At 42.6% G+C, this 18,245-nt stretch overlaps 1 protein-coding gene and 1 long non-coding RNA gene across 2 annotated transcripts in view; one reads left to right on the top strand and one right to left on the bottom strand.

Moving 5' to 3' along the window:
* Window positions 1-18,245, top strand: part of NIBAN1 (niban apoptosis regulator 1) — a 151,154-nt gene that overhangs the window by 124,882 nt on the left and 8,027 nt on the right. Inside the window, exons 7-12 of the mRNA XM_042977049.1 lie at window positions 3,550-3,654; window positions 3,963-4,125; window positions 9,531-9,718; window positions 12,319-12,480; window positions 14,036-14,146; window positions 16,040-16,147. Of these exons, the coding sequence (XP_042832983.1) occupies window positions 3,550-3,654; window positions 3,963-4,125; window positions 9,531-9,718; window positions 12,319-12,480; window positions 14,036-14,146; window positions 16,040-16,147 (837 nt within the window). The remainder of the gene's footprint in view (window positions 1-3,549; window positions 3,655-3,962; window positions 4,126-9,530; window positions 9,719-12,318; window positions 12,481-14,035; window positions 14,147-16,039; window positions 16,148-18,245) is intronic.
* Window positions 10,102-18,245, bottom strand: part of LOC102969720 — a 41,650-nt gene continuing 33,506 nt past the window's right edge. Inside the window, exon 4 of the long non-coding RNA XR_006214241.1 lies at window positions 10,102-12,654. This is a non-coding gene — a long non-coding RNA (uncharacterized LOC102969720). The remainder of the gene's footprint in view (window positions 12,655-18,245) is intronic.

Raw genomic sequence — 18,245 nt, forward strand, 5'->3', positions numbered from 1 at the left:
CAATATATATCCTACTTGTCTATAAAAAATGTATCAAATGAAGTCCTGAAGGAAAGTATTTTGCAAGATGTAAAGCATTTACAGTGATTTGGTATATTTATTATTTATAGCAATATATTCATTTAATAAATATATCTTTATTATTTTGTAATTATTATTGTCAATTTAAATTTGCCTTTAAATGAACCAGATGAGCTGAGAAATAGTTCATAGTTCCCACAGAACAGGTGGTTTCAAGACAAGAAAACTGTCCACGTTTTAGGCCTTCTCCATACATTTCAGGGTTGTCTTTTGTCTAGTGACCTCAAACGTGCCCCTTTAAATGGATTCTTTCACCCATGGCCTCTCAGCAACACAAAAGGCACAAGGCCGACAGCCTGATCAGACTATCAGTCCAGTCTCAGGAAGGAGGGCAGTCTCTCTGAATCTCACACCTTCCCCACATCTGGAAGGTAACACATGGTGTGGTTGATTTTGAACAACCTAATGGCATGTTTGATTTCTTATATGTGTGATGGAATTTTAAAATCTGTATATCCCAGAAGTTAAATTTACACACACACACACACACACACGCCATTTTTTTTTAAGCAAAAGTGGTATTTTTAGGGCCCTTATGGTGAGACCCAGTGGATCCTGTTCTGAAGAGAGAGGTTGAGGAACCCTTTCATTAGCACAGTTTATTTATTAAAGTAGCTACTTTCCCTAGAACAGCCCCAGAACTTTGGACCCTGCTCATGGAGAGCTGACCCAGGTAGGGAATCTCAGAGAAGGCCCTGGGAAGCTGAGAGGCAGCACAAGGATGGAGGGTGGGGCTGAAGGTTAGGGGAAGAGGGAGACTCGGTGTTGGGATGGACACAGTTGGGCCCCAGCACTCTGAGGCTCTGCCTTGCCCTGTGACTTGTCAAGCCCCCCACCCTTGCAAACCACTCCTATTCTCCTCCTTTTTTCCCCCAGACATATTTCCTTTTCAATTCCCTAAACTATAAAATAGAACTGAATGCCTTGGAATATTATATGGGAAAGACTAAAAGAAAACTATAAACCTACCCAAATAGATGATTTTTTTCCCTTTGGCCTTTGTAACATTTTGATCTTTTCAAACCCCTCTCATGCTTATGTTCAGACTCAAACCAGTCTCTGCAGAAGGGTGAAGCAGGCAATTATTATGACCCTGAATGTAACACTTTCAACTAAGATAATATTTCCCATTGTTTTTAAGTTCTGGCTTTGGTCTCTTTATTTTCTTAGCTCCTTCTCCCTATGCTACATTTTCATCACTCTTGGGAAGATGTGTTCCAACTAAGGACTTACTCCATTGTGCAGGATGCGGGGGAGGGTCAATGGATTATTAACTACCTACCTGAATCTAATTGTTGGATCTCCTCATCTCCATGGAGCTTGCACACGTCAAGTTCCTTGTAAATTCCTCAAAAATTCTAGTTCACCTCGTGACTGCTCCCAAAGAATGAACTAAGAAAGAAAAACATCTCCACCGATGAATCACAAGAACTAGCAGAAATCCTGTCTCCATTATAATCTTTGTCATACCATGAAGTTCAATATTTCAGGTGACAAGAGGCCCACTCCCTGCACTGACCTGAGCAGACTTCTCTCCTAGGAACCCACAGGCATAGGGGGACTGGACGGCTCATCCACCTCCCACCCTGGGAGTGTTCCTGTTCAGCTCAGCTAATGTGTTACACCCTGCTGTAACAGAGCCCTTGGTGGAAGGCAAAATCTAGTGAGCTCATAAGTATTTCCACTAGCACGAGGCTGACCAATGACCTCAGAAAAAATTGTCCATAATTCCCAAAGCCTAATTTGAATTTTTATGAGAAGGAGGTCAATTATTTTGCATGAACATTATTTTAAATTCATAGAACAGATGTCAAATGATTCTCTACTTTTCTACCATTCTCAAAATTACTTTTTCCCTTGTAAATCTTTTTTATAGCCTGATATTGAAAACTAAGCTGTGAACCCCAAAAGATTCATAGTGAAACTGAATCTGAACAAATCTGCTCCATGCAGGGTAAGGTGGGTAGTTAAAGAAGGTAGTTAAAGAAGGAGCATTGTAATACATTGACACAGAGAACACTGCTCAGATTCAAAAAAATTTTTTCATTGGGCCAAGCAACATTTTAGGAGTGACTTGGAAACAATTTTAACATTCTGAAAACTTCAGATCCCCTTCCCCATATTCTGTTCATCCCACAAACATCCAGTTGCCCCAACTGTGTGTTACCCCCATCTTTTTCTAAACTTTATAGAGGATGGAGGTGGGGTTCAGAGAACAGCAGGGACAAAGAACATGAAGACACACAGATTCCAAGGGAGCTTGAGGAGGATGATGGTCTCAGGGGACACAAGCCAGGACTCAAGCCACCAAAACAAAGCCTGACCCCTTTCACAATGTTGCTAAGGGTGCCCTTATCGATAGTGAAAGTTTTGCCTTTTATCCTAAATACACTAGATTCTTTTGGTTTGAATCTGAGAAGTTTGAATCTGAGGAATTTGTCCTTCCTGATGAGGGGCTGTCAGCAGACATTACTGTTCCTTGCAGATGTTTAAGAACATTTATCCTCGAAGATTGTCTTAGTTGAGATTTCTGTAGCCTCAAAACCAGAGTTAAACTATCAGCCTAGCTGAGTTTATTTTTTTTATTTAATTTTATTTTTTTAATTTACATCCAAGTTAGTTAACATATAGTGCAACAACGATTTCAGGAGTAGATTCCTTAATGCCTCTTACCCATTTAGCCCATCCCCCACCCCCCAGTAACCCTTTGCTCTCCATATTTAAGAGTCTCTCTTTTTTTTTTTATTTTTTAATGTTTATTTATTTTTGAGAGACAGAGAGACAGAGAGACAGAGCACGAGTGGGGGAGGAGCAGAAGGAGAGGGAGACACAGAATCGGAAGCAGGCTTCAGGCTCTGAGCTGTCAGCACAGAGCCTAACGCAGGGCTCGAACTCACGAACTGCGAGATCATGACCTGAGCCGAAGCCAGATGCTCAATCGACTGAGCCACCCAGGGGCCCCAATATTTAAGAGTCTCTTATGTTTTGTCCCCCTCCCTGTTTTTATATTATTTTTTTCTTTCCTTCTCTTGTGTTCATCTGTTCTGTGTCTTAAAATCTTCATATGAGTGAAGTCATATGATATTTGTCTTTCTCTGACTGACTAATTTCGCTTAGCTTAATACCCTATGGTTCCATACATAGTTGCAAATGGCAAGATTTCATTCTTTTTGATTGCCGAGTAATACTCCATTGTGTGTGTGTGTGTGTGTGTGTGTATATATATATATATATATATATATATATATATATATATATACCACATCTTCTTTATCCATTCGTCCATCGATGGACACTTGGGCTCTTTCCATACTTTGGCTATTGTTAATAGTCTAGCTGAGTTATATAGCCCAGGACAATCTTATGTTGGATAGGGACGACCAATGATGATGACAACTTCAGTTGGCCTGATGCTCAGATTCAGCAATCACCAACTAACGGACTCCGCGGCTGTCTTCCTCCCCACAGATCCTAAGTAACCTGGTGATGGAGGAGCTCCTGCCAACCCTTCAGACAGACCTTTTGCCCAAAATGAAGGGGAAGAAGAACGACAGAAAGAGGGCCTGGCTTGGTGTAAGTGATCATTTTGCTATGCAACTGTGCTACTCGAATTCCCTTCTTTTGGGGGTGGGCAGGGTTGTTTTTTTTTTTTAAATCATTTCTTTGCTGTGTAGAGAACTGCATACCTTGAGTCTGCTCAGTCTCACTTACATGGGGACTGATCCAAACAGACTCAAACTTTGAAAGAACAATTAGAGTGCACATGCAGGTTTGTTTATGTTATGATAATCTGTGATTAACCCTCCCCCGCCCCACTACTTGACTCCAGCAGTCGCTTGCACGTGACCGAGCCCAGATTTATGTGCTGTTCTCTGTTGCAGCTCCTTGAGGAGGCCTACAAACTGGTTCGGCATCAGGTTTCAGAAGGATTAAGTGCCTTGAAGGAGGAATGCAGAACTCTGACGAAGAACCTAGAAGGAACCATCCGTTCAGACATGGATCAGATCGTGAACTCAAAGAACTTCTTAATTGGAAAGATCAAAGGTCAGTGGAGATCATCCATGCTCTTGTGTGCTAAATAAGCTGTGTGTGTAGGGCTCCACCGTGTCGTCAGAATACATGATTTGAGAGGAAAACTAAATTGAGGGAATTGGGAAGAGGTGCTAATAGGTGTAATAGGAGTATGCTAGCGGTGCTAGTGAGGGCCTGGCCCTTCCCAAGGAAACTTCAGGGACATAAGGTGGAGGAAAGTTTGCTTCTTGCCCGGGGTGGTGCCTGTATATTCTGATACTGCCCACACCTCCCTGCTGTAGCACTTCTTCTTTGTTTTTTTTTAATTTGTCCATTTATTTTTGAGAGAGACAGAGACAGAGAGCACATGTGCGTGCGTGTGCGAGAGAGTAGGGGAGGGGCAGAGCGAGAGGAAGACAGAGGATCTGAAGCCGGCTCTGCGCTGAGAACAGAAAGCCCGGTGTGGGGCTCAGACTCACAAATGTGGGATCATGACCTGAGCTAAAGCTGGACGCTTAACTGGACGCTTAACTGAGCCACCCAGGTGCCCCTGTAGCACTTCTTACACTGATTGTAATGGCTTCTACCTCTGCCCTTCTCTGCTGTAAGCTAAGAACAGGGCCGTGTGATCCCTGGTTTACCCAGGCACACCCAGGGGCTAGTACCATGCCTGGGATATGCAGACTCTCAGCAAATACTTGAATGGATGAATAAATGGATTTTCCCTCAACAAGAAAAAAAAGTTGACTTAGAGTTGATAAATTAAGATTCTAGTCACGAGTGCAACATTGGCCAGTCATGTGTCCTTGGGAAGGTCACTTGACTTCCATGTGCCTTAGTGTCCTCCTCTGTAATCAGGAGTGCCCACAAGAGTGGGGTCTGCAAACTGTGGCCCTTGGCCCAAATCGGGCCCACCATCTATTTTTATAAATAACATTTCATCAGAACACAGCCGTGCCCATTCATGTATGTGTTGTCTATGGCTGCTTTCATACTACAAGGGCAGAGTTGAGTAGTTGGAACGGAGACTTTCTGGGCTGCAAAGTCTCCAATGTTCTCTACCTGGCCATTAAGAGAAAAATATTTGCCTGTGCCCTCACAAGAGGCCTGAAATGGCCTCTAAGGAATTCTACAGGGTAAAATGTTGAGGTTCTCCGTTCCTACATCTCCAGAAGTGCGCCACACCCAATGTCATATGACAGAAGCGTGCATGCAAATCTGTGATTATTTATCAGCAATTTTCTTATATTGTTAGTTTTCAGATTATTCATTCACTTGCCCGTTTACTTACTCATTCATTAAAAACATACTAAGTGCTTTCTGAGCAAGGTGCTAGAGCTTTAGCAGTGAACAGGGGACCCAGCTCCTGCTCTCAAGACACTTAGAATCTAATAGGGACATTATCCTCTGCACTTCAGGCCCTGTTTCCACTGCAGCCCAGCTCACCTCAGCACCCTCCCAGCTGATTCTTCTGAGAGAGTAGAATGGTGGAGGCATAACTACAGCAAAGATGTGCGTGTCTGTTCATGCGCTGCCTTCCCAGGCAGATATAAATTCACAGTGTTTTGTGTGTATTATCATCCACATCTCTCATTCCTCCATTAGCACAACTGATCTAGAATAGACTGTGTATCGAAGTACCGTATTCAACCTAAAACTGCCAGCACCCAACTCCTGAGTCCATATTCCTGGCAGCTGGGCTGAGCTGGACCTAACCATGGCGATTCTCATGGCCCAAATTAAACCAACCTCTCCCTTTCACTCTTGCCTGGTCTCTGTGGCTCCAGTATAACCCACATAAGATGGAAAAACATTCTGTTCTAGACTAGTCTTTGTTTCCTAAAAGATACCTTGAAAGGAAGTCACGATCAAGTCTTTTTAAAAGGCAGTATAAGAAACACATTTTGACCAGGCCTCTGGTTCTCTGCCATTAAAATAATGAGTAGAGTTGAGCCTTGAACAACAGGTGTTTGAACTGCACAGATCCACTTATAGTACAGTACAGTACTGTAAATATATTTCCCTTTCCTAATGATTTTCTTAATAACATTTTGTTTTCTCTGGCTCCGTTTATTGCAAGAATACAGTATGTAATACAGATGACATAGAAAGTATGTGTTCGTTGACTGTGTATGTTATAGGTGAGACTTCCAGTCAGCAGTAGGCTCTTAGGAGTTGAGTTTTGGAGGAGTCAAAAGTTATACACAGATTTTCAACTATACAGGGGTGTCAGCGCCCCTAAGCTTTGCATTGTTCAGGGGCTGACTGTATACCTCAGCCTGTGTCAGTAAAGGGCTTTGTATTTCAAGAAAACTTTGGGAGTATTAAGTCCTGTTCTTCCCATTTCCTCCCACATGATTCTTGAGAGTAAAACAACCAATCTTTCATTCTGCCCCACAATTATTTATTCATTCAATAAGCATGTATTCTGGGCACCTGGGTGGCTCAGTCAGTTAAGCATCCTACTTTGGCTCAGGTCATGATCTCATGGTTCGTGGGTTCGAGCCCCGTGTCAGACTCTGTGCCGACAGCTCAGAGTCTGGAGCCTGCTTCCGAGTCTGTGTCTCCTTCTCCCTCTGCTCCTCCCTTACTCACAGTCTCTCTCTCTCTCTCTCAAAAATAAATAAACATTAAAAATTAAAAAAATAAATAAGCATGTATTCTGCTCCTACTGAATACAAAAGCTATGAGGATATAAAGAAGACAATGCGATTTTACAAAAGGAGGAGAGGACGCATGTTACAGATACTGAAACAGCAGCAAAAAAGGTGGTAGATGCCACAAGAGCAGCAGGAACAGAGGGCACAGTGGTTCATAAACAGCAACCATTTCAACTTCAAAACGCATGTGGGCCTCTCATAACAACAGTGCTGTTTTAGTGTGGGTTGATTGGAAAAAAGGATGATGCCAACAGGCATGATGAGGGCTAACAGTGCGTGAGGGTTTCCAGAGCTCCACGCACGCTTCGAAGCATTTTGAACAGAGTAAACTCAGAAGTAATTACTCTTATGATCTCCACCTACCAGATGAGACAACTGAGCCAGAGATTAGGTAACTTGCCCCAGATAACAAAACAGAGTCAGGCTTCAAACCCCTCAAACTCTAGCACTTTTTGCCTTAATCTCTCCGCTCAGTGGCTTCTCCACAGCTGCCCTAACTTCTGGATGGTTTATGAATCATTGTGTCACTGGACAGTATTCATTACAACAGCGCCTCTACATCCTTGAAAATCAGCAGAGCATATCCGTGTGGGGTGTAAAATTTATTCCAATCCCTACGGAAACACTGGCAGGCAGACCACAGTTCAGGAGCTGTGTGGTGGTTCCAGGGCTCTAGGCTGTCCGAGTGGGTGAAGTTTATACTGGGTCTGGAAGTGAGTGGGATGTTCACAAGCAGAGGTGGAGGAAAGAAGGTGAAAGGTACACTGAATAAAGGCACAGGGAGGGGGCTAGAGCCCATGGCGGCGCAGGCATCAGTGGGAATCAGGCAGAGAGGAACAGGTTTCTCCACGGCCCCTCCCTGTGCCCATTTCCTCCCCACTCAGTGGGTGAAACCGGCCAGCTACCCCTAAATCTTTTCTGCATTCTGCCTGTGTTCATGATTATTCTGAAATTTCAATTAGATGCTTTTCAAACAGTTCTTCTCTCAAAGTTAGTTCATAAATCATTCACTTATTCTCCTGACACACAGTTTTGCATTTTGGTATCAAGCAAGTCATTTGTAGAAGTCATAGACTGTTTCATATTTAAATCAGATAATCAAAAGGTTTTTTTTTTATCCTAGCAGTTCTAAGACTCGTTAATATTTTATATACCAAATATTTGTGAATCATTCATAATACTAATAATACTGGTCGTCTCAGATTCTTAGAAGAGGCAGTCTGATCCCCCATTACTGTGAAATATTTCTGCAGATTGAAATAACGTGGCCGTTCATCTCACTGTAAGCAAGTTATTGCCAATAAAACATTAAGAAATACCCTCGAAGTGTAGTCCCAAATGTGCAAATTAGGGTGTGACCTTCGTCAAGCCATCTGGCACCTCCAGGCCTCTGACTGTCCACCTATAAGATGGAAGGATTGGACACCCATATGCACTTACACTTCCCTTAGTTCTGAGATACTACATGACAAGCTATGAGACTTACCAGCGCCACAAAGCTAGCCTTACAGTTTACAGAACAAACTCAGGCCATTTCCAGCTCAGGCTTCCTTCACGAGTTCACTGCTCTTAAACCTGGCTAATCTTGGCAGTCACCTTAGGACTTTAAAAAAATGCAGCTTTGGGGGGCACCTGGGTGGCTCAGTTGGTTGAGCATCCGACTTCAGCCAAGGTCATGATCTCACGGTTCACGGGTTCAGGCCCCGCATGGGGCTGTGTGCTGACAGCTCGGAGCCTGGAGCCTGCTTTGGATTCTGTCTCCCTCTCTGTCTGCCTCTCCCGTGCTCACACACTGTCTCCCTTTCTCTCTCTCAAAAATGAAAATAAGCACAATGAATCATGGGAATCTACCCCCAAAACCAAGAGCACACTGTACTCACTGTATGTTAGCCAATTTGACAATAAATTATATTTTAAAAAAGAAAATAAACTTAAAAAAAATTTTAATTAAAAATAAATAAATAAATAAGTAAATGGAGCTTTGCATGTCCCATTCAGACTTTCTAAATGAGCATCTTTACTGAGTCTGGGAAGTGTGGTTACATTTATTTCATCCCTCTTTATAATTTTTTGCACTCTCTGTATTTTTGTCTCTGCACATGTTTTCCTTGATTATCAGGGGAAGAAAATAGCCTTTTAACAAAAATTGGGGGATGAGAGGTAGGTGGCATTTGTTTTTAATGCAATTTGTTTCTGTTTGCCCAAGAAAAGACTGTACTTGATTTTTAAAAAGTCTCTTGAGGAGGGGGAGGGGAATTGAATTATATGAGCTGATTAACTCTTAGAGAAATTAATTAAAACTTAATAAATTGTTATATACAAGCATTGAATCATTATGTTGTACAACTGAAACTAGCATAATGTTAGATGTCAGTTATACCTCAATTAAAAGAACTTAGTAAACTGTGTTTCTTAGAAGACAAGCTATGCACATATAATGATGATTGATAGTAAACAGGAGGGTCACCAGCGTTTTCTTTTTTGTATTAGGCATTGCATGTTTACAGGCACCATGCAGAAAAATGCATTTCATCCCAGGGCAGGGGAAAGCTTGGGGAGAGGAGGGACTGTTTATTTCAATTCTAAAAGCATCTAATGGCTTTCCATTCTGGTGATGCTGGCACAGGACTCCCTGTGCTGGTCTGTCTTGCCCATTTGAGCTTGCTTTGGCTGTTAAATGGCTCTGTGGGCACTGCCCAGCCGTGGCCTGGCTCCAGTGACTCTGAACTCAACTTTGCCTATAACAAGTGATGGTTTTCTGGCTGTTTCCTATCTCAGCAATGGTGGCCGAGCCAGCAGAGAGAAGCTGTGCGGAGAGTGTTCAACCATTCTTGGCGTCCATCCTGGAGGAGCTCATGGGGCCGGTGAGCTCAGGATTCAGTGAAGTACGCTCACTCTTTGAAAAAGAAGTGGATGAACTTACCCAGAACTTTCAGACCACCAAAGACAACGCCCAGCTAAAAGAGGTAGATATGAAGCCAAGGAATTCAGTGTGAATGGTCTGCATGGGGCTGCCTTTTCCTTGGTGCTCTATCTGCATTCATGCTTTCTTTCCTTTCTTCCTTCTTTCCCTCTCCTTCCCTTCCTTCTCTCATTCATCTAGTTCTTCCATTCCTCCAGCCACCCCATCCATCAGTCCATTCACCTGATTTCATTTATCAATGGTTTTCAAGTTGCAAGAATAATAATATGCTTGCACAAGTGAAGCAATATGCTCATATATATGAGCATAATTGATCACCCATACCCACCCCAACACCTACACCACCTCGACTCCTGACTCCCTGAATTAACTGATATAAATAGCTTAGAATGTGTTTTCACATATTTTTTCTTGTTCATACAAATATAGAAGCATATACCATCATTTATATAAATTTTTTTTGTTGATTTGTTTCCAATAATAAGACTCATGATAAAAACAATGTTTCTCAAAGTGTGGTCCCTGGACCAGCAGCGTCATTATCACCTGGCTGTTAAAAACACAAATTCTCAGCCCCCCACCATCTCTGTACTGAATCAGAAACTTGGGCAGAGGGGAGGTAGGGCCCAGCAGTCTGGTTTACAAGGGCCCCCCAAGGATGTGATGCACCCTGAAGTTCAAGCATCACTGACAGACATAATGTGGCAACTTGGTTTTACTCTTGACACATCGCTACGAGTCAGTGGATAAAACCAGATACCTCTCTTTTTCCCCCCTTATATCTTTATGCATACATACGCATGTAATTATACAGAAACAAGATAAATTTTATGAATATTTTGAATTTTCTTTTTCCAGCCTTTTTTAAACCTTGCCTTTACTCTCCCTCGTACCCTGGCACCACCCACCTCCCTACAAGTCACTAGTGTTAACATGTTAGCATATGCCATTCTGTCCTTTTCCCCATGTTTCTATAGCATATAAAACATACACATTTACAGGCTGTTTTTTCAGATTGTTCGTTAGAAAAATGGGATCGTATTACAGATCCTACTCTGTTTATCAGTGTTCTCATTCAAACATACCTCATGAAACTGTCTTCAAGTTAGCCGTTCTAGCTCTAAATCATTCTTTTAATGGCTACATAATATTTCACGTATGAATGTACCATGATTTATTCAACTATCCAAATGTTGCTGGCATCATGGACAAAGCTGCAATAAATAACCTTGTTACATATATTATGCTCTGATGCTTTCATGCCTGTGGGATAGATTCCTAAAGCAGGATTGCTAGGTTGAAACGTAGGTTTATTTCTCCTGTTAACAGATGTTGCCATTTGCATTTCAAAAAAAAAGGGATTTAAATTTTACGTTTCCACCAATTGAGTATGGCAGAGGACTTTCTTCCATATGCCCATCAGCAATAGGTATTACCACTTGTTTAAACTTTGGTGGGTCTGATAGAAGCCAAGCAGTAACCCATTTTCCCTCTCCTGCCTGCTTAATTGTTATTTCTTAAAAATAAATACAGTACATATCATGTGAGGAGGGACAAGTTTGACCCCACGTGTGTGCTCATTCACTCCACTTCAGTGAGGCTCTCACAGCTCACTTCTCAACAAGAATAACGTTTTCTTTTTAAAAACACACAAAAAAATGGGCCCTTTAACAATTCCTATTTAGAGGCACCTAGAAGTCTAGATTTGTCTCTTTTCTGTGACTTGAAAATCAGACAGCACATCCGATATTACTCACAGTTACTCAGTATTACTCCCCACTTCTCCCTGAGCATACATTTTCAATACCTTTCTATCTTCTCTTTCTCCACCCACCGTCCTGCTTATTCTAGAAACCCAGTATTCAATTTAAAAAATTAGTTTAAAATAAGCTTGGAAAATAGGATGCTTTATCTTGACAACAGTCGCGGTGTAAGAGCATGTTGGTAAAACCTGACGTCTCTAGCAGAGGCGGTCCGTCGCTGCCCTCATGCTGGAAGCCCTGTGGCCTCACTGACCAAGTCACTGCTCATGCAAGCCAGAAGGGGAGGGATCCCAGTTTCTAAACTGGATGCCTCTCCTAGGCCAGGCCTCTTCCTACCACCCACCTCCTTACCCACTGGCACCATAGAGAACCTACGGCAGAGGGAATCTCTGTGGGCACTGACAGAACCTCCGAGAACTGGGGAGATTCTGGCTTCATTCCCAGAGTCCCAGGTACGAGGACATCCCGACCTTTCTGAGGTTTTGTAAGTGCATGGCACTCATTAAAGAAGGCCTGGGAGGCTTGTGGGCCCAGCAGCAATTCCAGGTGCCAGGGAGCCTGCCCGCCTAGTCCTCGAGTTCTGGAGGTGGGAGCCTGGAGTCCATCAAGAGCTAAGATTGGAGCCCCCCAAATGCTTCCCTGGGTCCTTCCATCCTCCAGCTGGGTCCTCTATTAGTCCCTGCCCTAGCAATAGAACTGCCCCAGGGACCCCTGAAGGAGGGAAGCAAGACAATTGAAATGTCATTGATATAGCGACCTAGGAAGCAATTCACTCTAATAACATACATCTGATTGTTTAGACTTTATGTAATATGTAATATGCATGCAAAATTGCTCCTGAGTCTGAAAGTATTTAACTTTTCCCTTCACCAAAATGCAGCATCTAGACCGGCTTATGAATCTTCCACTGGATTCTGTGAAGATGGAACCTTGTTATATTAAAGTCAACCTGCTCCAGGAACGCCTGCAGGATCTCAAGAGCCGCTTCAGATTCCCCCACGTCGACCTGGTGGTCCAGAGGACCCAGAACTACATGCAAGAGGTGGGAGCAGCAGGGGCCTCCGTGGCGGGTGGGGATGGAGACAGCAGAGAAACTGGGGCTGGCTGGTGAGATTGGTGTGCTAGTGTCGCCCTGGGCCATGAGGTCCATTTCTCCATGATTTCTTCATTGTGTGGCGTGAGGATGTACTTTGTCCTCCCCGCTGGCTTCATCTTTCTTCCATGTGGATGAGCATCAGAAAGAAAGAAAGAAAAAAAAAAAACATTTCAGGGAAATAAAGTAGCATTAACTGATAATTACTTGATTTGTCAAACGAGTGCTTTTAACCTTGACTGCACATTTGAATCGTCTGGAGAGCTTTTGAGAAGTCCTGATGTCTAGACCCCACTCCCGGTGGTTTCCCCTACTCCTACGCCCACTGCTTCTAATATGCAGCCAGAATGGAGAACTACTGGATTAAATTAATTCCCTAACCTGGTTAAGAGTAAATCAATGAATAAATCAATCAATCATGGCTTCCTATTTGGATTTCTTGGATCTACTTGATAGATCTACCTTTTTTCCCCCATAAGGAACTTTTTCTCCAGGAACAACTATAAATTCTTTTCATACCCTAGTGCTTTCTAAATGAAGAAAGGGTGTGATCACTGAAGCCATAAAAGACCAATTCTACTTCAGAGGTGTTCTGGGGGAACTCCCTAGGGGGCTGGACAGTGTGCCAGACCCCACTTCAGAGACAGATGCTTAGATAAGTCACTAACGGTGTTTGAGAGTGCTATAACAAAGGTATGTGTTCATGCTTTGAGATCACAGGCTTGGGGAAGAAAGGAGCATTTTTGTCCTTAAAAGTTACAGGATGGATTAAGTGATACACCGTATTATCTCACCTCTGAGTTGTGAAGGATTAAAAATGGACCAGGAACAAAACTGGGCAACAGTTTAACAGAAGTCCCTTTGGTAATGCTGAACCCAGTGAAGCTGATACAGGCACACGTGCGGAGAATAAGAAATCTCAATCGCTTCCGTTTCCTGACCCTGGAGCACATCAGCCATTCTCCCCACCAAGCCCTGGCCCTGCCTCCCTTCCAGTCCGTCAGAGAAAGGCAGAGAAGTGAGGTGGTAGGCTGGAAGTGGAGAGAGGTGTGCTGGTGTGGTTTGCATCCACCGAAGAGTGGAAGTGCAGGATTAAAGCAGCCAAAAAATCACTGGAGAAGCTTCCCACCTCACTTTGTCAAGGCCTGGCTGCAGGTACAGAGACTGGAGAAAGGGGTTGACCACAGGGGAGGATGGTATTCTCAATCCCATGGCCTCCATAGGTTTTCTAGCTCAGAGAATAAGAAGAGAGGAGGGGAAAAAATACACGTATACATGCCAACACGCGAGTGTGAGTGTGTGCTTACTTCTTAGACTCTTACTGATCCCCCTGTAGCCAGGTGCCTATTTATTTCACAGCCCAGGTGGAAGGCGTGAGGATCTGTTCTTCTGGGTGGCCCCAGAGTAGTGCCTGAGGGGACTGTGATGGTCATCCCCTCCCTGCTCCAGGGCAGAGACCCTGGCCTCTGACCAGGTGTCGTTCTGTGTCGCCTTTGGTTTCTAGTTAATGGAGAATGCAGTATTCACTTTCGAGCAATTGCTTTCCCCACACCTCCAAGGAGAGGCATCCAGAACTGCGATCGCCATTGAGAAGGTTAAGCTCCGAGTCTTAAAGGTAAAATCATTCTCTCATTTGTGGGAAGCATAAAACAAGAGCGTGACCCCTGCTTTTGTTAAGTGGAAAATACCAAGTTCTCTTTCACACTCCCTGTTTGTAATCCGGCCCCTTTGCCCCCTTGAGGTAGCAATGGCTACCAGGCATCCAGTCCCCGCCCGCCCCCCCCCCTCCCGCCCCCGGCATAACTTTCATGCCTGTTCTGGCATCTAGTGGCAGCTTTAGAGACCGCAGGTCCTCAGTATCATTGTCCATCAGCTAGAAGTGACCTGTTCCCAGCTTGCATTCATAGCAGTTGCACTTGATATTTATTGCCTGTCCACTGTAAGCAAAAAATTGTGGTAGGTATTGCCTGTGATAGCCAATACACAGCCTCCTTCAAAGAGCTTACGATATAGTAAAACCCATTTAAATTGGCCAACGGTTTTTAGAAAAATCGAGATCTCCTGGCAAAGGAAGTACTCAAAAAAAAAAAAAAAAAAGATGCCCACCATGTGAAATTGTTTTTATTGTGCTTACTGCTTAAGTATATATCAAAATGGTTTTTAATAATACCAGCTTACACTGGTGTATTTTTAAAGCTTTTTTTGTTTTTAACCTATCCTGTTTTGTTCGATTCTCACATGGACTTGTGATATGATTAGAATATGTCTCCATTGTAAAGATGAGGAAAGTGACCCACTAAGAGCTAGCGTGACTTACTTAAGCTCAACAGGCTAGTCAATGGTGAGCCTAGAGTTCAAACTATATTTAAACTTAGCCCACTAGTTTCTTACTACCTATTCCCTTAAACAGTGCCTTGAAGCAGAAGATAAAAGTCCCACAGAGCCTAGAATGTGGTCCCTGAATTTTAGACCCAATTTTAATACCTCGCAGAAAGTAGGAAACTCTGGCAACCAAATCACTGAGCAATAAAATAAATAAATAAAGCAAATTAAAAAAGCAAATAAAAAAGCAATTTTTATTATGATAACACAAATAATAATGAGCTTTCAATTGGAAAGAAAAGATAGAATCAATGTCAATAACACCTCCAGTGTTAGGACACTTTATACCTTTCAGGACAGTCCATTCCTTCTCCGGACACCTTCAACCGCAAGAACATACTACCTGATGTGAAGCCAAAGTTCTCACCATTGGTGATTCTAGTTCTGTCCTCCCTGTCCATGTCCCTCAACATAGTAGCCTTTGGTTGTTTTCAAAGCTCGGAGAATAAGAAGAGAGGAGGGGAGCTATAATTTCACCCAAAGTTATTATTTCTGGTATGAATGCCTTCATGTCTTTAACCATTCTACTCACATGCCTGTGACTATGTTCCGGTTTGTCTGTGTTCCCCTTGAAGTATCATCTAAAACCAAACTGTGGTCCCTAGGCTTGACTATTCCATGCAGAACAGTGAATGATCATCTTTCTTGGTCTAGATACTAAACTTCTTTGGTTAACATGCCACAGTGTTAAGGTTGCAATGATCCAGACTCTGTCTTCCCTTGTGGAAACCATTACAACCCACTAATCCTGCTTTTAGGATATAGAGTGAAAGAAGTAGATGACTGTGGCTCCTATGGAGCCACCCAGGACAGGGGTGATGTCATACAAACTCACTCCCCAGTTCTGTCCCCAACTTCTTTATAATGCAGAAGTTATTGTTTTGGTCTTGCCTCAGTTTCCCTATCTGTAAGAGGGGAGGATAAGATGGGTCACTAATAGTCGTACCCTCCACCCAGGGTTGAGAGAATTGCATGATAAGATCTCTGAGACCTTAGAAACACCACAAGTGTCCTCAGAAATTAGGGGAAAAACAGAGACAAGTGAGTGACTGAGTTTTTGTTTAAGCAAAAGTTAACAGATTGCAATGTTGCTATTTAGCATATGTTTCTATCTCTGTATTGACAGCAATATGATTATGACAGCAGCACCATCAGGAAGAGGATATTTCAAGAGGCACTGGTTCAAATCACACTTCCCACCGTGCAGAAGGCACTGGCATCCACATGCAAACCAGTAAGGAGATGAGTTACTCCAGAGAGCATACTTTTATTGCTATTAAGTTCAAGCAAGTCCTTTTGCTATGATGTGCTTACAAACAGTAGACTAGACCCGGGAGGGGTCAGCAAATTTTTCTATAAGTGGTCAGATACTAAATATTTTAGGATTCATGGATCATAGTGTTTTGTTGCAAGTACTCAGCTCTGCTAAGTGCAAAAGCAGACATAGGCAATACATTGACAATGGGTGCTTCTGTGTTCCAATAAAACTTTATTTGCAAAAACAAGCAGCCACCAGATTGCTGACCCCTGACCTAGACAAAATCTCAAAGGTAATGATCTGACTCTGAGCCAAATTAAGGCTTGCCATAGAACACCTGAGGACACCAGGCGTTCTTCATCATAGTATGACTCCTGGGAACCACATGTCCTCTGAAACCTGACCGCTAAATCCCGAAAAAGACCTTAAGAAACATGATTACAGAAGGGTATTTTTTTCCTATAAATCCAGTAATGTTTGTTTGGTGAAATCAATGAAACTGAAACCACTTAAAGCTGCCAGTGACAGCCATGATTATGAAGGTGTGACTTAGTCTGCAGAGCAGAGTAATGAACAAGCTGCCTGAGGAGGCTGGTTCAACATCTGGGTGCAAGTTCTGGCTCCTCCATATATTGGCTCTGGGGCCTTGAGCAAGTCACTTTTCCTCTTCCTTGGCCTAGATTCCATCTTCTAGAAAATGGAGATGACATATTTTGTGGCATGTTTCTTAAGATTGAGGAGACTAGAATGATTTAATTAATATTCGATGAGCGCTTACCATGTTAAACACTTTGTATGGATTATCTCAATAATTTTCATGACAACTCTAGGAGGAGGTGCTATTTATATCTTCATTGTACAAATGAGGAAATCTGAGGGATTAAGTCACAGGCCCAAAGTCACAGCTGGTAACCACCAGAGTTTGAACTCAGCTCACACTTGCTAATAACATGGCATCCACTCAGCAAATGGTATATTTACAGTAAATGGTATATTTACTACTATTAAAGTTTCTACATTTTAGAAATGATATATGAGCCTGGACATTATCAGTGCCTTCTCCCTCTTGGAGCAAATCATAAAGAGCTTTTTAGAATTTAAAAAGGGCTTTGGGGTAGCTTAGAGGGTCTCCAAGAGTTGGAATATTAAAATCCTTTGCATAAGCTATTTTACTGCAGAAATTTCTTTGGTCATTTTTATATTCTATAAATGTTTTTTTTTTTTTTTCCTTTAGAGTCTTGGCATATCTAGTACCCAGCATTTATTTCTGGGAGTTTGATAAAAGTCAAAGGAGTAAAGAATCTGTCCGTATGTTTGGCCCTTGGCCATATGTGGATGGAAAAATGCTGCCACCCAGAGGATGACTTAGTCCACCTCTCGTTGTGTCTGTACACAGATATTCTGCCTAGGGTGTTTTTCTTCTTCCATCCCAAAGCAATCTGGGTGCCTCAAGGCCACCTTCTCCAAGAAGAGGAGAAGGGTAAAGAAAGTCCCCTTTTTCATCAGTTCCCTTTCTCCAAGCATCAGCAGAACTGTACCCAATCTATAAAATGCTCTTATGATTTTTAATCAAGAGAGATTAGTTGCAAAAGAAGCTGACACCCCAGGTTTTCAGTAGTTAAGGGTATTATTCCAGTGCCAAGAAATTTCCTAAAATCTGAATTTGCAGAATGGGCAAATTTGGGAATTACTTGCTTCATTGAAGGATTCTTTATTTGACTAAAGCATGGTCCTTTTGGTTCTTTATATCACAGCTTCCTAGATCTGTGGTACTCCAGTCCAGCCGCACATTAAAATTGCATGGGAAGCTTTAAAAAAAATTCCAATTCCTCAAGACCCAACCTCAGGGCTTCCAGTTAGATTGCTCCAAGGAATTAAACATACATTATCGTTTAATCCGTTCAATATAGAAGACCTATTTTATAAAGCCAGACATGTCACGACAGTATAAACATCCCTAGAAATTGTTCCTTTCCACACACTTATTTAGCTGTTTGAAATTTTAAAGGCCTGCTGTTTATTCCACAAACATGTATTGAATATGTATCAAATGTGATCCAGGCACTGTGCTAGG

Source organism: Panthera tigris, chromosome F3 (genome assembly GCF_018350195.1).
Source record: "Panthera tigris isolate Pti1 chromosome F3, P.tigris_Pti1_mat1.1, whole genome shotgun sequence".
In the NCBI taxonomy this organism is placed as follows: Eukaryota; Metazoa; Chordata; class Mammalia; order Carnivora; family Felidae; genus Panthera; species Panthera tigris.